General features: G+C 36.4%; 1 protein-coding gene across 1 annotated transcript in view; it reads left to right on the top strand.

Moving 5' to 3' along the window:
- The first annotated feature begins 687 nt into the window (after nucleotides 1-687).
- Nucleotides 688-22,671, top strand: part of si:zfos-911d5.4 (uncharacterized) — a 48,723-nt gene continuing 26,739 nt past the window's right edge. The window contains exons 1-6 of the mRNA XM_062055328.1: nucleotides 688-887; nucleotides 1,029-1,152; nucleotides 1,386-1,486; nucleotides 17,708-17,856; nucleotides 21,729-21,957; nucleotides 22,035-22,240. Of these exons, the coding sequence (XP_061911312.1) occupies nucleotides 1,040-1,152; nucleotides 1,386-1,486; nucleotides 17,708-17,856; nucleotides 21,729-21,957; nucleotides 22,035-22,240 (798 nt within the window). The 5' untranslated portion in view covers nucleotides 688-887; nucleotides 1,029-1,039. The remainder of the gene's footprint in view (nucleotides 888-1,028; nucleotides 1,153-1,385; nucleotides 1,487-17,707; nucleotides 17,857-21,728; nucleotides 21,958-22,034; nucleotides 22,241-22,671) is intronic.

Consider the following 22,671-nt stretch of genomic DNA (forward strand, 5'->3'; position numbering starts at 1 on the left):
ACGTCTCACTGCACAGCAGCTCAGCAGTTAGCCGAGTCATTGTGCACAATCCATGTTGAGGCACAAATCAGTGACGTGCCTCAACTGGCTGCTGATCACCGCACCGTCTCTTCTCAGTATTTGAACGGCAAATGTGAAAATAAAAATAAAAATAACCTAAAACTGGTGACGTTAAATGGAAAATAACTTTAGTATAATCACTGGATACATATAACAATTTAATTTATTTTTTTTTCTTTCCATGATGGCAGGTGAGGCCCCGCCTCCCCTGCCTCTAGTGACTGCACGCCACTGGTTTCTGGAGCATCACATTTGTGGGGTCAATTAAACGCTCAAAATGGCCAGAAAAAGAGAACTTTCATCTGAAACTCGACAGTCTATTCTTGTTCTTAGAAATGAAGGCTATTCCACAAAATTGTTTGGGTGACCCCCAAACTTTTGAACGGTAGCGTATGTTTGTTGTTCAATACAACAACAAAAAAGTTAAACGTTGCAGTTGAATAAAACCAGAGTAAAGTCGCTCGTTCCAAACAACAACAAAAACAAACATATTTACCGGTGTTACCTTTACGACGTCGGCGCCATCTTGACAGTCTGTTTTTATTCATGACACGTGGCCAACGTAAAAAACAAACAAAAACGTCATGACGTCACGGCCCGCATCGTACGTAACCCGACGCCGCGCACGGAACACACGCTGCCTGTTGTTTACTTCTAGGAGCGATGGAAGTGCAGCCTGGGAGCGGAGAAGAAGGGGGAGGGGGCGCCTGCTGGTATTGTGAAAGCAGCTTTTCGGGACCTTGTTTACCGCTGCTTCGCCGCACTCCCCACCACTTCAACGACGCGGAGATGATGTGTTTCCCCGCTCCTTCAAACGGACGTCGACGGTAGGTTATCACTGTGTGTTTTTTTGGGGGGGGGGGGGGCAACAAACATTTGACTTCAGACGCCATGGAGAACAAGATGGAGCACACTGACTTGTGACCTGCTTGTTTCTATGGGTTGTTTTTGTTTTTTTACCCCCGCAGAAAAGACTAGGATGCCTCTGTTTGGAAGCCTGTTGACCCAGTTTCACGTCAGCAGCGTCGGAGCACTGGAAAAGACCCAGAAAACACTGCAGCAAACACCGCCTGATTTTCTTCAACATGTCAGGTATTAAGTGCCATTCTGATAGTTTAAAACAAAAGACTGCTGGAGGTCACACCTGATCTGTTTTCATTGTTTTTTCACATAATCTGATAAAAAAAACCCACATTATATAGTGTTTTTGAGTTCATTTATAATCTGATAAAAACACATTATAAAGTGTTTTTGAGTTCTTTTTTTCTTTTTTTAAAGTCCTCACAAAGGCCAGCCATGTTTTTACTGTGTACTTGTACCTCCAGGAAACTCACCGGGCTGAGACAGGACGACGTCTACTGCAATCTTCGCGTTCCCGACCAGTTCCAGGCTGGGAAAGATGACATTAACGTTGTTATTCTCACGGGTGGGTGTTAACCGTCAACTGAAAAAAAAAAAAAAAAAACTCAAAATATTTGACCTTTAAAAGTGGAACTGCACTCCTGTTGGAATTTGGTCTATTGTTCATACCGTATTTTTCGGAGTATAAGTCGCTCCGGAGTATCCAATCCACTTTATTTATATAGCACATTTACACAACAAGAATGTTTCCAAAGTGCTGCACATCCATGTTAAAAACAATATTAAAAACAATACTATGCTCCACCAATGACTGAATAAAAACAAACAATAAATGAATAGAAAACCAATATAAAAAATAAATATGATTAAAAACGATTTTAAAGGGTAAAACCAATTAAAACAGTAAAATAGAAATCAAAATATATTTAAAAAAAACAGGACAACAGAGGACAGAAGACCACACAGCTCACGTAGTGTTAAAAGCCAAAGAATAAAAGTGGGTCTTAAAGGCCTACTGAAATGACTTTTTTTTATTTAAACGGGGATAGCAGATCCATTCTATGTGTCATACTTGATCATTTTGCGATATTGCCATATTTTTGCTGAAAGGATTTAGTATAGAACAACGTCGATAAAGTTCGCAACTTTTGGTCTCTGATAAAAAAAAAACCTTGCCCCTACCGGAAGTAGCGTGACGTTGTCAGTTGTTCACTCCCTCATATTTTCCTATTGTTTTCAACGCAGCTAGAGCTATTCCGTCCGTGAAAGTGACGATTACCCCATTAATTTGAGCGAGGATGAAAGATTCGTGGACGAGGAACGTTAGAGTGACGGACTAGAATGCAGTGAAATACATATTTTTTGTCGCTCTGACCGTAACTTAGGTACAAGATGGCTCATTGGATTCCACACTCTCTCCTTTTTCTATTGTGGATCACGGATTTGTATTTTGAACCACCTCGGATACTATATCCTCTTGAAAATGAGAGTCGAGAACGCGAAATGGACATTACAGTGCCTTTTATCTCCACGACAATACATCGACGAAGCTCTTTAGCATCTTTAGCATGAGCTAACGTGATAGCATCTGTCTCAAATGCAGATAGAAACAAAATAAATAAATCCCTGACTGGAAGGATAGACAGAAGATCGACAATACTATTAAACCATGTACATGTAACTACACGGTTAATAGATCTCAGCCTGGCAAAGCTTAACAATGCTGTTGCTAACGACGCTAAGGCCAACTTAGCAACCGGAGCTCACAGAGCTATGATAAAAACATTAGCGCTCCACCTACGCCAGCCAGCCCTCATCTGCTTTGCTAAGCAACACCCGTGCTCACCTGCGTTCCAGCGATTGACGGCGCGACGAAGGACTTCACCAGATCATCCGTGCGGTGGGTCTGCTAGCATCGGCTAGGCGTCTGCTAGCATCGGCTAGGCGTCTGCTATCCGAGTAAGTGGTCCTTGTGTTGCTACAGCCACCTACAACGTTCTTCTTTGCAGTCTCCATTGTTCATTAAACAAATTGCAAAAGATTCACCAACACAGATGTCCAGAATACTGTGGAATTATGAAATGAAAACAGAGCTTTTTTGTATTGTATTCAATGGAGAAGGCATACCTCGGTTCCTCGGGCTACGTCACGCGCATACGTCATCCTTCGAAGGCTTTTTCAACCGGAAGTGTGGCGGGAAATTTAAAATTGCACTTTATAAGTTAACCCGGCCGTATTGGCATGTGTTGCAATGTTAAGATTTCATCATTGATATATAAACTATCAGACTGCGTGGTCGCTAGTAGTGGCTTTCAGTAGGCCTTTAAGACGATACTTAAACACTCCACTGTGGAAGCAGTTTGAAGTATAAGTCGCACTGGCCGAAAATGCATAATAAAGAAGGAAAAAAACATATATAAGTCGCACTGGAGTATAATAAAGTATAATCAAATATAAATACATCATTACTGTTTAGATTATAATTATTCTAATTATATCATTATTTTGGATTGGCTATATAATAACATTTTTTTTTTTTTAATCTGATATTTAGATTTTTTTCTGACCAGGGTATTTTTTATTTTTTCATTTTTAAAAAATTCATAACTGTAGAGATTGCCCTCTCGTGGGTTCTGCGGACCACCACACACTGCTATGAGAACCTGGATTTCAGGGTACAACACTGTTTTATTTTCATAAATCGGGATAGGCTTTTGCTTTCCAGTAAATTGTCTTTCCCTCTGTCCGTGTCTTTCTCTCTCTCTCTCTCTGGCACCCACTCCAACCCCCGTGTCTCGTCCCGGCTGCTGCTAATAAAGGCGACAGGTGATTAGATAACAAGTGAAGTGAATTATATTTATATAGCGCTTTTCTTAAGAGACTCAAGCGCTTTATATAGTGAAACCCATTATCTAAGTTACATCTAAAGCAGAGTAGGTGGCACTGGGAGCAGGTGGGTAGAGTGTCTTGCGCAAAGTCACAACGGCAGGGATCGAACCTGGAACCCTCAAGTTGCTGGCAACGACGCCGCTAATGATAAATGTTTCCCACAAGAGAGAAAGTACGGGTATGCCCTCTTGAGCTGCCATGTTTCGCAATACTTCCAAAGTTCCAAAGAAACTATTGGACTAGATATGTTAGCTCCGCCCACTGACTCACTGACTTTGATTGGTGAGCTTGACAGACAAAACAAACCCACGAAGCGCCGACACACAGGTTCATGAAATATTTTAACACATTATTAAATAATTAATAAAATGCTAAAATAATCCGATGTACTTTTACATTAACAACCAGGCCCACCTGGGCCATCTACCCACCAGTCGCTGTCTTCGAGGCCGGTCCTCACACACCCTGATCCGCGGCACCGCGGGCCACGCCCCCCCTCCACAATAACTATAATTATTAATTTATTTTGTTGACATTTCAGAAGTTTTTTTTTTTTTTAATATGCAGTAAATATAATTACTACCGTATTTTTCGGAGTATAAGTCGCTCCGGAGTATAAATCGCACCGGCCGAAAATGCATAATAAAGAATGAAAAAAACATATATAAGTCGCACTGGAGTATAAATCGCATTTTTGGGGGAAATTTATTTGATAAAACCCAACACTAAGAATAGACATTTGAAAGGCAATTTAAAATAAATAAAGAATAGTGAACAACAGGCTGAATAAGTGTACGTTATATGAGGCATAAATAACCAACTGGTATGTTAACGTAACATATTATGGTAAGAGTCATTCAAATAACTATAACATATAGAACATGCTATACGTTTACCAAACAATCTGTCACTCCTAATCGCTAAATCCCATGAAATCTTATACGTCTAGTCTCTTACGTGAATGAGCTAAATAATATTATTTGATATTTTACGCTAATGTGTTAATAATTTCACACACAAGTCGCTCCTGAGTATAAGTCGCACCCCCGGCCAAACTATGAAAAAAAACTGCGACTTATAGTCTGGAAAATACGGTAATCCTTTTGTGAGAGAAGAAAAAATATGATTTTCTTCTTTGATCAATCAATCAACCAATGTTTATTTATATAGCCCTAAATCATGAGTGTCTCAAAGGGCTGCACAAGCCACAACGACATCCTCTGTTCAGATCCCACATCAGGGCAAGGAAAAACTCAACCCAATGGGACAATGAGAAACCTTGGAGAGGACCGCAGATGTGGGGCTAAGGTTGAATAATTATTCGTTTAAGGGGTTATCCGGCTTAGTGTAGACCAGGGGTCACCAACCTTTTTGAAACCAAGAGCTACTTTTTGGGTAGTGATTAATGCGAAGGGCTACCAGTTTGATACACACTTAAATAAATTGCCAGAAATAGCCAATTTGCTCAATTTACTTTTAACTCTGTTATTACTAATAATGAATGATATTTACACTTAATTGAACGGTTTAAAAGAGGAGAAAACACGAAAAAAATGACAATTAAATTTTGAAACATAGTTTATTTTCAATTTCGAATCTTTAAAATTCAAAATTCAACCGAGAAAAAGAAGACAAAAACTAGCTAATTCGAATCTTTTTGAAAAAATTAAAAAAATAATTTATGGAACATCATTAGTAATTTTTCCTGATCAAGATTAATTTTAGAATTTTGATGACATGTTTTAAATAGGTTAAAATCCAATCTACACTTTGTTAGAATATATAACAAATTGGACCAAGCTATATTTCTAACAAAGACAAATCCTTATTTCTTCTAGATTTTCCAGAACAAAAATTTTAAAAGAAATTCAAAAGACTTTGAAATAAGATTTAAATTTGATTCTACAGATTTTCTAGATTTGCCAAAATACTTTCTTTTTTAATTTTAATCATAATAAGTTTGAAGAAATATTTCACAAATATTCTTCGTCGAAAAAACAGAAGCTAAAATGAAGAATTAAATTAAAATGTATTTATTATTCTTTACAATAAAAAAAAAAATTTACTTGAACATTGATTTAAATTGTCAGGAAAGAAGAGGAAGGAATTTAAAAGGTAAAAAGGTATATGTGTTTAAAAATCCTAAAATCATTTTTAAGGTTGTATTTTTTCTCTAAAATTGTCTTTCTGAAAGTTATCAGAAGCAAAGTAAAAACATTAATGAATTTATTTAAACAAAAGAAGACCAAGTCTTTAAAATATTTTCTTGGATTTTCAAATTCTATTTGAGTTTTGTCTCTCTTAGAATTAAAAATGTCGGAAAAGCGAGACCAGCTTGCTATTAAATAAATAACATTTAAAAAATAGAGGCAGCTCACTGGTAAGTGCTGCTATTTGAGCTATTTTTAGAACAGGCCAGCGGGCTACTCATCTGGTCCTTACGGACTACCTGGTGCCCGCGGGCACCGCGTTGGTGACCCCTGGTGTCGACATAGCCTTAAAGTGGAACTGCACTGTTTATGGAATTTGTCCTATCATTCATAATCCTTATGTGAGACAAGAAAAAATATATATATATTTTTAATGTATTCTAACGCGTAAATAGGTTAAGTTACTTTATTAATACCCGAAGGTAAACTTGTTTTGCAGCCAGCAATAACAGAACATCCATTTAAACCTACAGAGAAAGTAACATCTTACATATGCAGTACAAAGACCTACCACATGACAAGCATCACAGACATTGCCAAGATCGCAAAATAGTACATGTACTCAAAGTTCCGCATAAAAAGGATAAAACATATACAATCCCAATCGGATAAGATTTGGGACAAGCCAGGATAAAATCACAATTAAATAATAAATTGCACTTAAAATAAATATAGGCAAAAATACAGTGGTGTGCCGTCAGGGCCTTCTCTGCTGGCCTAACATAACCAGAAACCATGATCATAATTAAAGTAAAAGTATTCATATTCTCTTCATGTCATATTATCCTTCCAGTGCTGTTGTTTTTAGGTTATATAGTTTTTATCCAATCAGAATTCAGCTAGCTTTTGTCGCCATGCTGTACCAAATCTGCCTGGGGCCTTCAGAAGCAACAATGCGGGCGTCAGTGCACGGACACAAACATTTGACAGACAGTTGCGATAGCCAATCAGAACACAAGTTGTTGTCAGTAAGGCCTCCCAGCTGGCCTAAGGCAGATATACAGTATATGGTAACGTCACTGTAGTGTGAACTACATTGGTTTTATGCGGTATAAACGTTCTAAATCGCCAGCAATATGGCCTTTGTTTCCTCTTCGTCCACCGTCTTTAAAGGTTGCAGAAAGAGTGCATATTTTCCCATACCTTGTTTATATTCAGACAAGGCAAGTGCAAAAATAGCGTTCGTGGACATGGCCATCATGATATTCGACCCGGGAACTGGAACGCTCGCACCTCGGCTGTGACGTCATTCCCAACTCAGACTTCCAACTTCTGAGGTAAATAGAACGCAGCATACACTACCGTTCAAAAGTTTGGGGTCACATTGAAATGTCCTTATTTTTGAAGGAAAAGCACTGTACTTTTCAATGAAGATAACTTTTAAACTAGTCTTAACTTGAAAGAAATACACTCTATACATTGCTAATGTGGTAAATGACTATTCTAGCTGCAAATGTCTGGTTTTTGGTGCAATATCTACATAGGTGTATAGAGGCCCATTTCCAGCAACTATCACTCCAGTGTTCTAATGGTACAATGTGTTTGCTCATTGGCTCAGAAGGCTAATTGGTGATTAGAAAACCCTTGTGCAATCATGTTCACACATCTGAAAACAGTTTAGCTCGTTACAGAAGCTACAAAACCGACCTTCCTTTGAGCAGATTGAGTTTCTGGAGCATCACATTTGGCCAGAAAAAGAGAAGTTTCATCTGAAACTCGACAGTCTATTCTTGTTCTTAGAAATGAAGGCTATTCCACAAAATTGTTTGGGTGACCCCAAACTTTTGAACGGTAGTGTAAGTCTGCTTTCTTTTACTGAGTATCACTACATAAATAAGCCACCAAGGAGCCAAAGAAAGTTGCGAGTACCAGCACTTTGACAAAGAAAGTGAGAAACACTATTACATTTAAGAAAGAACTTGTAGGAACGTGCAAATGTGGCTTCTGTAATGCTCTCTTCCTCCATCGCAGTCTTCAACAAAAGTAAAAGTGATGTTCAATTTATCTATTTAATTGGACATTTTTGTGTATTAATTATTCACTATAAAGTGTGTTTGTGTTCATGTTTTGCTTTGTCACTTTGCCTATCCTTTGGTATAGTATTTCTAATGCAAACCAAGGTAAAACTGTATTTTAATGATTTGGAGTAAAATCAACAGATACAGAACTCTTGTTATGCTGCTCTAGCGATACGGTCTCAGAATTAGTCATGATTTTTTCCCCCCGCTGCCAGGAGGTTACAGTGTGTAATCATTGGGGTTTGTTTGTCTGTAAGTTAGCAACATAACTCAAAAAGTTATGGGTAGATTTTCATGAAACTCAGGAAATGTCTGAAATGGGATAAGGCAGGGGTGTCCAAAGTGCGGCCCCGGGGGCCATTTGCGGCTCGCAGCTAATCGTTTACCGGCCCCCCACACATTCTGCAAAAATTGCAAAATTGATAGTATTGCAAAAATTAAAAAAAAACATTTTAAAATAAGTGGAATGAGGTGAAATCTAACGAGAAAAAGTTGCAATGTTGACACAAAGCTGCCATGCAGGCTGTTTTTTCTTTTCTTTGTCTTTGTTTATTTATTTATTTTTTTGCCATTGCCCAAAAAAAAAAAAAGACAAAATCTCTGTTACATTGAATTATTACTAGCCGATATTATCGGCTGATATATGCGTTAAAATGTAATATCGGAAATTATCGGTATCGTTTTTTTAATTATCAGTATCGTTTTTTTGGGGTTTTTTTTAATTAAATTAAATTAACATAAAAAACACAAGATACACTTACAATTAGTGCACCAACCCAAAAAACCTCCCTCCCCCATTTACACTCATTCACACAAAAGGGTTGTTTCTTTCTGTTATTAATATTGTGGTTCCTACATTATATATCAATATATATCAATACAGTCAGCAAGGGATACAGTCCGTAAGCACACATGATTGTGCGTGCTGCTGGTCCACTAATAGTACTAACCTTTAACAGTTAATTTTACTAATTTTCATTCATTACTAGTTTCTATGTAACTGTTTTTATATTGTTTTACTTTCTTTTTTATTCAAGAAAATGTTTTTAATTTATTTATCTTATTTTACTAATTTTTTAAAAAAGTACCTTATCTTCACCATACCTGGTTGTCCAAATTAGGCATAATAATGTGTTAATTCCACGACTGCATATATCGGTTGATATCGGTATCGGTTGATTTCTGTATCGGTAATTAAAGAGTTGGACAATATCGGAATATCGGATACCGGCAAAAAGCCATTATCGGACATCCCTAATTATTACTTTAAAAATTTCACTTTAAAATGTTTTATGTGGAAAAAATATTGCATATATTGTGTGGTTGCCATAAAAAAACATCAATGTTTTATTTGACAAAAGAGCATAATACAAACAAAATAATAGTTCAAACGTAAAATCGACAGATATATCTGAAGTTGATCTTGTAATTTAAGTGTTAAAAGTAAAAAAAAACTAATAAAAGTGTATCACTTTATGAGTGGGGGACCTTTTGGATCCATAATATATTTAGTAGGATTTTATTTAACATTTCACTGATTACTCAAAAATATGAAATAATAAAAATCAATGGTGTCCTGCATTATTGATCTTTTAGGGCTCTAATTACTAAATACTGCATATTTCAGTTTTACTATAAAAAACAAAGTTGTCTTTGACAGAAAAGGCATAAAACCTTTTTTTTAATTTTTTTTTTAACTTTATATCAACCTGAAGTTGATATAGAGATTTACTGTAAGCGTTAAATAAAAAATAATAATAATTTGACTTATTTTTTTACATTTTAAAGACTGAGACCCTTTATGGTCCCCGGGAGCCCTAAAGGTTAAAAAAAAAAAAAAAATCCATATATTTTGTTAAGGTTTGAAAATGAAAAATATCAAAATGGCCCCCGCATGCTTAAATTTTTCCGTGTGCGGCCCTCAGTTAAAAAAGTTTGGACACCCCTGGGATAAGTGATTCCATTTTGGTGGTGATTCTGGATCATCTCTACTACGTTACCTTATGTTTACGTTATGAGCCTCCACTTCTCTGTGTGTGTATGCTAGGGGCCCCACTTCCACCCACAGAGACAACTGGAGTGTACTAAACTGACAAGAGGGTTCACTCTTGTCTTTCATTCTGTTGTAGATAGCTCAAACAGTTATAGGCGGAATTTAACTGAAGTTTTCTGAATTGATCAGAAATGGGATAAGAAACAAGTGATGGTGAACTGTATCACCGTCTGCATTAGGGATTTAAAAAAAATTTTTTTTACTATTGGGAGATAGGGGCTGGCAGAGGTCTGCGCACCCCACTACTGCATCATTTTGCATGTGAAAACATGTCACAGCTAAATATAACCTGGCCTTAAAGGGGAACTGCACTGTTTTTAGAATCCTGCCTATAATACACAATCCCTATGTAAGACAAGCACACATGTTTTTTTAAAATGCATTCTAAGTAGGGATGTCCGATAATGGCTTTTTGCCGATATCCGATATTGTCCAACTCTTTAATTACCGATACCGATATCAACCGATACCGATATCAACCGATATATGCAGTCGTGGAATTAACACATTATTATGCCTAATTTGGACAACCATGTATGGTGAAGATAAGGTACTTTTTAAAAAATAAAATAAAATAAGATAACTAAATTAAAAACATTTTCTTGAATAAAAAAGAAAGTAAAACAATATAAAAACAGTTACATAGAAACTAGTAATTAATGAAAATGAGTAAAATTAACTGTTAAATCATCCCATCAGTCAGCATCCCAGTGACAGCAGACATTGTACAGTAAGCGGTTGTTTTATTATGTACGTAGTTTGTCTTTCTTGTTGAGCTCTTAGCAATCGTGCTATTCGCTGGATATGCTTATCACTCAGCTTCTAAAACTTGTAGCTCGTCCTCCATGTATTCAGGCTAAAACACAGAAGGTTCTGGATCGTCATTTGTCCCAAAGTCGTCGTCGGCTCTCATGAAGTCTGCCCTTGATTAGTAGCAGTTGTTGAAGGAAAGCGCGATCGTAGTGATGCGTCCGAAATGAATACACTGCCGTATGCTTAAAATGAGCAAAATATGTCAATATTACATGTTATTATGAATGTGTACATTAGGGGTGACCAAAGTGCGGCCCGGGGGCCATTTGCGGCCCGCAGGTAATTTTTTAACGGCCCTGTGGCACATTCTAAAAAACACAATAAAAAAAACAAACAGTGGTATAAAAGAACAAACAGGTGAAATGTAACAAGAACATGTTGCAATGTTTACTCTAATGCAGGCTATTTATTTCTTCAAAAAAAAAAAAAGAATAAAAATCAATGTTATTATGAATTATTGACCTATTCAAGGCTCCAATTACTTCACATTAAATATTCCACTTTGAGATTTTTTTTGGGGAAATTATGCATATTTAGTGTTTGCCATTTAAAAAACAGAGTTTTTTTTATTGTTTTAAAAGAAGCGCCTGAAACGAACAAACACAAAAACATAAAGAACAATAAAACTTCTAATATGGATCTGAAGTTGATCTTGTGTTAAAAGTAGGGATGTCCGATAATATCGGCCTGCCGATAAATGCGTTAAAATGTAATATCGGAAATTATCGGTATCGGTTTTTTTATTATCTGTATCAGGTTTTTTTTTTTTTAAATTTTATTAAATCCACATAAAAAACACAAGATACACTTACAATTAGTGCACCAACCCAAAAAACCTCCCTCCCCCATTTACACTCATTCACACAAAAGGGTTGTTTCTTTGTTATCAATATTCTGCTTCCTACATTATATATCAATATATATCAATACAGTCTGCAAGGGATACAGTCCGTAAGCACACATGATTGTGCGTGCTGCTGCTCCACTAATAGTACTAACCTTTAACAGTTAATTTTACTCATTTTCATTAATTACTAGTTTCTATGTAACTGTTTTTATATTGTTTTACTTTCTTTTTTATTCAAGAAAATGTTTTTAATTTAGTTATCTTATTTTATTTTTTAAAAAGTACCTTATATTCACCATACATGGTTGTCCAAATTAGGCATAATAATGTGTTAATTCCACGACTGCATATATCGGTTGATATCGGTATCGGTAATTAAAGAGTTGGACAATATCGGATATCGGCAAAAAGCCATTATCGGACATCCCTAGTTAAAAGTTTTTTAAAAAAGTATGATTTATTTTTTTAAACTTTACTGAGCAGGACCCTTTTGGATCCCCAATAATTTTAGTGGGACTTTTTTCAAGTGTGATTGCTCAAAAATAATAATGAATTAAAATCAATGTTGTTATGAGTTATTGACCTTTTTAAGGCTCCAATTATTATATAATCTCAAATAGTCCACTTTAAAAATTTTATTGGGTGAAAATATTCCATATTTTGTGTTTTTTTTTTGACAAAAAGGGCATACAACTTAAATCTTAAAACACTTTATATTGACAGATAGACCTAGTGTTGATCTAGAGATTTAAACCTTGAATAATACTAAAAATAATACTGCTAAATAATGACACAATTTTAATATTTTTTTTACCAAAACCCTTTGGCCTGAGTGGAGGCCTTAATGTATATTTTTTATACATACAGTATATTGTATTGTTTTTTTAAAAATAAAAAATATCAAAATGGCCCCCGCTTGCTTTGATTTTCCAGTGTGCGGCCCTCAGTGAAAAAAGTTTGGACACCCCTGGTGTACATATATACTTACAGCGTGTAAGTATTTAGTGTTTAGAGTGCTGTATAGGCGGAATAGAGTAACTCCTAATGGCCCAACTGTTAGCTGACTTTTACTAATATTTATTTGTAGACTTTTCTTCAGCTTTTAACACAATCCAGCCGCATATCCTGATTAGCAGGTTGACTGAGCACTTTAACCTGACTAATAACTTGACGGGCTGGATCCTTAACTTTTTAACGAACAAAACACAGGAAGTCAGGGTCAATGATACTTTTGTCTGTCAGGAAAGGTACGTCTCCCCTGTTATTTATTTTGTACACAGACATGTGTCGGAGTAAATATGACGACAGAACAATAATCAAATATGCTGACGATTCAGTAATTGTTAGTTTGCTAAATGGAGCCACCCTCTACAACAGGGGTCACCAACCTTTTTGAAAGCAAGAGCTACTTCTTGGGTAGTGATTAATGCGAAGGGCTACCAGTTTGATACACACTTAAATAAATTGCCAGAAATAGCCAATTTGCTCAATTTACCTTTAACTCTATGTTATTATTAATAATTAATGATATTCACACTTAATTGAACGGTTTAAAAGAGGAGAAAACACGAAAAAAAAATGACAATTAAATTTTGAAACATAGTTTATCTTCAATTTCGACTCTTTAAATATTCAAAATTCAACCGAAAAAAAGAAGAGAAAAACTACCTAATTTGAATCTTTTTGAAAAAATAAAAAAAATAATTTATGGAACATCATTAGGAATTTTTCCTGATTAAGATTAATTTTAGAATTTTGATGACATGTTTTAAATAGGTTAAAATCCAATCTACACTTTGTTAGAATATATAACAAATTGGACCAAGCTATATTTCTAACAAAGACAAATCATTATTTCTTCTAGATTTTTCAGAACAAAAATGTTAAAAGAAATTCAAAAGACTTTGAAATAAGATTCAAATTTGATTCTACAGATTTTCTAGATTTGCCAGAATAATTTTTTTGAATTTTAATCATAATAAGTTTGAAGAAATATTTCACAAATATTCTTCGTCGAAAAAACAGAAGCTAAAATTAAGAATTAAATGAAAATGTATTTATTATTCTTTACAATAAAAAAATAAAAAAAATACTTGAAAATTGATTTAAATTGTCAGGAAAGAAGAGGAAGGAATTTAAAAGGTAAAAATGTATATGTGTTTAAAAATCCTAAAATCATTTTTAAGGTTGTATTTTTTTCTCTAAAATTGTCTTTCTGAAAGTTATAAGAAGCAAAGTAAAAAAAATAATGAATTTATTTAAACAAGTAAAGACCAAGTCTTTAAAATATTTTCTTGGATTTTCAAATCCTATTTGAGTTTTGTCTCTCTTAGAATTAAAAATGTCGGGCAAAGTGAGACCAGCTTGCTAGTAAATAAATACAATTTAAAAAATAGAGGCAGCTCACTGGTAAGTGCTGCTATTTCAGTTATTTTTAGAATAGGCCAGCGGGCTACTCATCTGGTCCTTACGGGCTACCTGGTGCCCGCGGGCACCGCGTTAGTGACCCCTGCTCTACAACAACCAGGTAGCGAGGATAGCTTCCTCCATTTTACCGGTGTATGTCACTACATACACAGCCATTTTCAGCTTCTCCCATCCGGACGGAGGTTTTTAGTCCCAAGAGGCAAAACAAAACTGTACAGATGTAGTTTTGTCCCAGCTGCCATCACAGAACTAAATAAGCTGTAGTACCTATTTTTCAGTGACGTGCGGTGAGGTTCATGGCTGGTGAGGCACTGACTTCATCACAGTCAGATTTACAAACATGTGAACCCTAAAGAGTATCTTATTCACCATTTGATTGGCAGCAGTTAACGGGTTATGTTTAAAAGCTCATACCAACATTCTTCCCTGCTTGGCACTCAGCATCAAGGGTTGGAATTGGGGGTTAAATCACCAAAAATGATTCCCGGGCGCGGTGCCGCTGCTGCCCACTGCTCCCCTCACCTCACAGAGGGTGGGCAAGGGGATGGGTCAAATGCAGAGGACAAATTTCACCACACCTAGTGTGTGACAATCATTGGTACTTTAACTTAACTTTAACTTTACACATACAAACTGTAGCACACAAAAAAGCACATTTAATTAAAAAAACGTTATTATGGTCTTACCTTTACTTATAAATGAAGTCCATGCGCCGCTCCTTTTGAACAAAAGCATCGATAACTTGTTTATAGAAGTCTTCCTTATCTTTCTTCAGTTTTAAAAGTCTCTCTGTCTCGATGGAGATCTTCCTTTAATTATTACCTCCTGCTTCGATTGAAAGTCCAGTTTAGAAAACTGTTTTATTTTAGATATGTAATCCTCCATGTTAAAAGGCCAGGCGAGAGGAAAAAATAAACGATCGCTGCTAACTGTTGCTGCTTGTTGTCACTTCTTCTGCAGCCGAGTAGTCGCAAGAATGATCTCTGGGATCACTAGCGCCCTCTCCCACCAGGAGGCGGGATTACTGCGAGCCTCACCCAGTGCGTCTTCGCAGCCGTTTTATGATTGCTCAGCACAAGAAATACGTTACACACGTACAGTTGTTGACAAAATACACTGTACATTATATACCTCAGCTAACTAAACTATGGAAATGTATAATATAATTCATATAAAGCAATACGGTCTCACTGCACAGCAGGCCAGCAGTTAGCCGAGTCATTGCGCAATCCATGGTGAGGCTCAACTGGCTGGTGACTCACCGCAAGTCTCTTCTCAGTATTTGACCGGCAAATGTGAAAATTCAGCGATTTTGAATACAAAATAATCTAAAACTGGTGAAGTTAAATGGAAAATAACTTTATAGTATAATCACATATAACAATTTAATTAATTTTTTTTCTTTTTACATTTTTTTTCTTTCCATGATGGCACGTGAGGCCCCGCCTCACCTGCCTCCCCTGACTGCACGTCACTGATATTTTTGCAGTGGCGTTTCCCACCTAGGCCTTCAGTGATGCCCGACTTCAATGATTACCTCTCAAAATACCAAAATTGATGTCACCACATGACCACTGCTGGAGAAATACTATACAGAAACACATTAACGCACTACTGTCCATTGAATCACATCAACATTGTACAAAATGGGTTATTTTCCGGCGCATTTAAAAATCAATAAACCCGCATCAGCAATTAAGACATATCTTATGTGTTACTGTCAAAATTAAAACTGCAAAAAACATTAAACGTGAAAAAATAAATCTCACAAGATGTAGTTTCTCTTTGAATATCTTTCTTGAAAATGGCTTTGCAATTATATGTGTTGTCTTGTCTAATCATAAAAGATGCAGACGAGGCGTGTTGGCTGACTTCTTAAAGTTTACTCCAGGCATGGCTACATTCAACCTAAACGGGGCTACTGCGCATGCTCTTCGCTACTGTGGCATGCTGGGTAATGGAGTTCTTATGTTACCTAGCTCCTAACGTCACAATATACTGTTGCGTCGACCAGCATTCCTCCAATGGGGAATTCAAATTGCTAGTCTCTCCCAGATTCTTTTTATGGCAATAAGCTGATGTTTATATTCAATCAACAGGCAGCAGTTGGTATTTTGTGGTTTATTCTCCAAGCTTAGAGGACAAACGTGAGACCAATCCAGCACACCAGCGTTCCCCAGCCCGGTCCAGATCGGTCTAGCTCGGTCTTCCCTCAAACCCCCGTGATCTTCCCTCTGTCCCTCGCCCCCACTCCCTTTGTTTAGACTACTCCGAGTTATCTCTACTCTGACACATTCCAATCTAGAAGGCCAACACCTTACTATGAGACTCAAAAGAAGGAAGAATACTAGCTATTCTTTATATGACTATAGGAGTTTAGAAAGAAGTAACACTTAAATATGGATATGATTCTGATCTGCTTCCAACAATACCTGTACGTGTAAAGAGGCGTCTTACTTCGGCTTTTAAAAAAAAAGAGAGCCTTTTCAAGTTGCAACCACTGTTTGAACATTGACGATGTCGTTCACAATAACACGAGCAGATGAGATGTGTTGTGGGTGTATGGATTGTTCTTGTTGGCTTTAGCTTCGTAGTTAGGTCGTTGTTTCAAGTGGCCGTCTCTACATTGTTTAGTTTAGGGCAGAGCAACTGAGTATGTCGGGGAGAAATGAGCGGTCTGGGACACATTCTTTTCCCAAACTGATGTTTCTTCTCACAACAACAACATTTCACTTACATTGTTGTCAATTTCCCTAATATTTTGCGTTTAACTGCGGGTTCTGTTTTATTGGCCAGTTATCCTCAATCTGTTTCACCGTCACAAGCTCAGGAATTTGCATGCACGTTGCGCGACCCGTTAATCGTTTTTTCCGATTATTCTATTTCCATAATCGAAATTGGAACACAAAATTTAATTAATTGTCCAATCAGAGTATATGGCTGATTTGCTGCATCAAAAACTAAACAAAAGTGCTAATAACAGCTATTATAGATGCGGATATAATTTTGAAACCGATAATTTCTGATATTACATTTTAAAGCATTTATCGGCCGATATTATCGTAAATCTCTTAATTTTTAATGATTCTGAATTAGAAAAAATGTAAAATACTCAAGCCAAATGCGATCGTAAAAACTAGGGGTGGGGCGGAACTATTTTGCGTCCTCTTCTACTGATGTTTTCCTCAAGATGCTCTGGTGTCTATGGAAGATGATCCTTTTTATATTTATTTTTGTTCATAATGTTAACCATATCAGTTTTGAAGTAATTGTGGATTAAGTGATGAAAGTAATTGTTTTATATGGCTTTATTTACACTGTCTTTGAGAGGAAATGGGCTTCAGTTCTGTAGATGACATCACACCAAGAGTCTCGCAATGGAAAGCGAGCGTTCCAAGTACAGTTAGTTCTCTAAGAATGAATGATATTATGGGAGATGAGATACATTTTAAGGAGCACAATTACATAAAGAGAACTTGTTAGTGGACCCTATGGAGCCTTTAATTTGATGTCATTTCTTTCCTCCAAGGCCAAGGGATCTTCTGCATCGACGTAAAACTCTGCCGAGGTCTGGTGTCTGCCCACGAGCAAAAGTGGCACATTCAAGTGAAGGAGAAGGAGCAGAACTTCACCAACACCTGCATTGAGCAGATTGAGGACCCCCTCAAAGCTATCATGGTATATACAAAATACGGCTGAAATGTTCAAAGGTCAAACGGAGCCCACTTGAGTCTGAGGTCCAACCAATTGTCCAGCAAAAGGTTTCCATGCAAACTTGAGCCGGGTCAAGAGAATCACCCTGACAATTTATATGGAAATTCCCAACACTTGTCCGGTGCGGGGGCTTCCGAAACTTCCCGAGTGGCCGCTCTTCATTTGAAAGGCGGCAATTATGTCCATGAAAGCATGCAGGTGCCTAAAAACACAGCTGGCTCCTCGTGCGACCCGGTTGCTCCTTCACTCCCATCCGTGGAGAGGTTGGCTTCAGACGCAAGCGGCGCTATTCAAAATGTTTAAACGAGGCGCTTTAAACGAGTTCACACCAAGTGAATCTAATCGCCTGTGCAGATTGTGGAAGCTATAGAAGTGTCCAAAATAGGATTGTTCCACATAAATATCTTGTAACAACAATGTCAATTAATCATAAATACAAGGAAATTACTTTTCTTATATTTTATTATCGAATCATAGCAGCCAAACTTTTTCCACTCATGACTGCACACTGAAAATAATAAAGCATGCAGGGCCATTTTGATATTTTAATTTTCAAAAACCAATCCAATATATAGATTTTTTTAAATAGCATTTAAGGTTTGGTCTTGGGGACTAGCAAGGTTAATGTTAAAAATAAGTCATATATAATTTTTTTATTATTCAACGCTAAAATCTCTAGATCAACTTCTGGTTTATCTGTTGATATAAAGTTAAAAAAAATATATTTTGAATGCCCTTTTTGTCAAAGGAAACCCAGTTTTTTATGGCAAAAATTAAATGTGCAATATTTCCTCCTCCCAAAAATTTCTAATTACAATATTTAATGTGAAGTAATAAATATTTTTTGAGCAATGACTGTTAAAAATTTTTTTTTTTAAAATCCCACTTCAATTATTGGGGATCTAAAAGGGCCCCCCACTCACAAGTGTTAAAAATAAGTCATACATTTTTATTGTTTTTTAACATTTAAGTTTTTAGATCAACTTCAGATCTGGCGATTTTGAGTTTATATTTTATTTTTGTGTTTGTTTCATGCCCTTTTTGTCAAAGAAAACTTTTTCTTTATTGCAGTCACAAAATGTGCAATATTTCCCCCCCAAAATATTTTAAATTGCAATATTTGATGTGAAGTAATTAGAGCCTTGAATAAGTCAATAATTCATAACATTGATTTTGATTAATTAATTAATATTGTTTGAGCAATGACAGCTTTAAAGAAAAAAACAGCCTGCATGGCAGCTTTGTGTTATTAGTCAACATTGTGACTTTGTTTTTTACATTTCACCTGTTTGCTCTTTCCTTCTACTTTTTTAGTTTTTTGTAATATTATTTTTAGAATGTGCTGCGGGCCGTAAATGGCCCCCGGGCCACTCTTTGGACAACACCCTTGATATAGAGGATATTTTTCAAGTGTTTTTACAGTAGATCCTGGAAAAACAACAGTGCTCCCATCATGTAAATGATCTTTGACATGCTTTTATTACTTTTACGTTTTAATTCAGGCTCACAGAGTAAACTATCGTTTATTGTTAATTGCTTCCAGGTCTGACTGGTAAATCAATTTCCACAGTCTGGTTCAACTTCTGGTTCATCTGTTGATATAAAGTAAAAAAATATATATTAAATGCCCTTTTTGTCAAAGGAAACCCAGTTTTTTATGGCAAAAATTAAATGTGCAATATTTCCTCCTCCCAAAAATTTATAATTACAATATTTCATGTGAAGTAATTAATATTTTTTGAGCAATGACTGTTTAAAAAAATAAAAAAAAAAAAAAAATCCTACTTCAATTATTGGGGATCTAAAAGGGCCCCACTCACAAGTGTTAGAAATAAGTCATACATTTTTATTTTTTAACATTTAAGTTTTTAGATCAACTTCAGATCTGTCGATTTTGAGTTTTTATTTTATATTTCTGTTTGGTTCATGCCCTTTATTGCAAACACAAAATGTGCAATATTCCCCCAAAAAGTCATACATTTTTATTTTTTAACATTTAAGTTTTTAGATCAACTTCAGATCTGTCGATTTTGAGTTTTTATTTTATTTTTGTGTTTGTTTCATGCCCTTTATTGCAAACACAAAATGTGCAATATTCCCCCCAAAAAAATATTTTAAATTGCAATATTTGATGTGAAGTAATTAGAGCTTTGAATAGGTCAATAATTTATAACATTAATTTTGATTAATTAATATTGTTTGAGCAATTGCGACTTATTTTTTTACATTTCACCTGTTTGCGCTTTCATTCTACTTTTTAAATTTTTTGTAATATTATTTTTAGAATGTGCTGCGGGCCGTAAATGGCCCCCGGGCCACTCTTTGGACAACACCCTTGATATAAAGGATATTTTTCAAGTGTTTTTACAGTAGATCCTGGAAAAACAACAGTGCTCCCATCATGTAAAGGATCTTTGACATGCTTTTATTACTTTTACGTTTAAATTCAGGCTCACAGAGTAAACTATCGTTTATTGTTAATTGCTTCCAGGTCTGACTGGTAAATCAATTTCCACAGTCTGGTTCAACTTCTGGTTCATCTGTTGATATAAAGTAAAAAAATATATTTTAAATGCCCTTTTTGTCAAAGGAAACCCAGTTTTTTATGGCAAAAATTAAATGTGCAATATTTCCTCCTCCCAAAAATTTATAATTACAATATTTCATGTGAAGTAATTAATATTTTTTGAGCAATGACTGTTTAAAAAAATAAAAATAAAAAAAAAATCCTACTTCAATTATTGGGGATCTAAAAGGGCCCCACTCACAAGTGTTAAAAATAAGTCATACATTTTTATTTTTTAACATTTAAGTTTTTAGATCAACTTCAGATCTGTCGATTTTGAGTTTTTATTTTATATTTGTGTTTGGTTCATGCCCTTTATTGCAAACACAAAATGTGCAATATTCCCCCAAAAAGTCATACATTTTTATTTTTTAACATTTAAGTTTTTAGATCAACTTCAGATCTGTCGATTTTGAGTTTTTATTTTATTTTTGTGTTTGTTTCATGCCCTTTATTGCAAACACAAAATGTGCAATATTCCCCCCAAAAAAATATTTTAAATTGCAATATTTGATGTGAAGTAATTAGAGCTTTGAATAGGTCAATAATTTATAACATTAATTTTGATTAATTAATATTGTTTGAGCAATTGCGACTTATTTTTTTACATTTCACCTGTTTGCGCTTTCATTCTACTTTTTAAATTTTTTGTAATATTATTTTTAGAATGTGCTGCGGGCCGTAAATGGCCCCCGGGCCACTCTTTGGACAACACCCTTGATATAAAGGATATTTTTCAAGTGTTTTTACAGTAGATCCTGGAAAAACAACAGTGCTCCCATCATGTAAAGGATCTTTGACATGCTTTTATTACTTTTACATTTAAATTCAGGCTCACAGAGTAAACTATCGTTTATTGTTAATTGCTTTCAGGTCTGACTGTGGTAAATCAATTTCTACACGAAAATAATTATTCATTATAAATATAATATTTTCATAGCTAGAGCACAAACAAAATTGTTTATGACCTCCTAAACAGGGGTTTTAATATTATGAAAGCCCTCTACATATGAAATAACACCCAATCCAATTAAATGAAATAATGCTGCCTGAGCCAATCAGTGGTCACGATACTGAACAGCATTGCCCTGATTGGTATGGTTTTATCTAGTGGCCAATACTACTTTAGTATTGATATTTTTACTACAGTTAGCCATTTTACGGTGTGAAAATGCTTAGTTGTGGTTTTAATATTGAGGATCTTGGACTAGCTTAATGATGTAATTTAGCTCAATTGTAATTACTTCCTGCTACCGTCTTTTCCTTCCAGACCAAGACGTCTCACCTCTGTGCCCATTTGAGGAGGAGCGGCGTGTCTGTGCGCCAGAGCGCCTTCTTCCACAAAGTCGTCTTTCTCTCGCCCGAGTGCGAGCTGGACGAGGGGCTGCGGGAGAGGCGAGAGCTGGTGTCCCATAGCCAGATAGACGACTTCCTGCGGTCTTTCAGGGAGGGCTACGTGGCCTGGATGTCAGATGCCGTGACCCCCTCCTGGCTGTCTGGTGAGAGGAAGACACCTGTCCTCAATGAAACGATGATGGTCATGAGGGTGTGGCTCACCTGCTGTTTGGTCCTGCAGGTCACCTGTCCTACAGGCAGATGGATTCGGTGCGGCAGGTCCTGAAGAGGTCCGGCACCTGGGATCTGATGTGGCTTCACAACGGCGAGCAGCTGAAAGGCGACTACCACAGTTGCCAGTACATCGCGCTGGACCGCCAGGAGACGGGGACTCTGGAGTTCTCCAGGCTCAAGACACTGTGGGCCCTGTTAGGCCACGCCCCTCAGGTTGGTCCCTTGTTAAGGTTCTATAGTTGTTGAGGCAGTGATTGCATGGAAGGAGCACATACCACTACACTACCAGCAGTACCCCTACACTACTAGTAGTAGTACCACTACACTACCAGCAGTACCCCTACACTACTAGTAGTAGTACCACTACACTACCAGCAGTACCCCTACACTACCAGCAGTACCCCTACACTACTAGTAGTAGTACCACTACACTACTACTAGTAGTACCACTACACTACCATCAGTACCCCTACACTACTAGTAGTAGTACCACTACACTACTAGTAGTAGTACCACTACACTACCAGCAGTACCCCTACACTACTAGTAGTACCACTACACTACCAGCAGTACCCCTACACTACTAGTAGTAGTACCACTACACTACCAGCAGTACCCCTACATTACTAGTAGTAGTACCACTA

The sequence above is a fragment of the Entelurus aequoreus genome, linkage group LG08, assembly GCF_033978785.1.
Source record: "Entelurus aequoreus isolate RoL-2023_Sb linkage group LG08, RoL_Eaeq_v1.1, whole genome shotgun sequence".
Lineage (NCBI taxonomy): Eukaryota > Metazoa > Chordata > Actinopteri > Syngnathiformes > Syngnathidae > Entelurus > Entelurus aequoreus.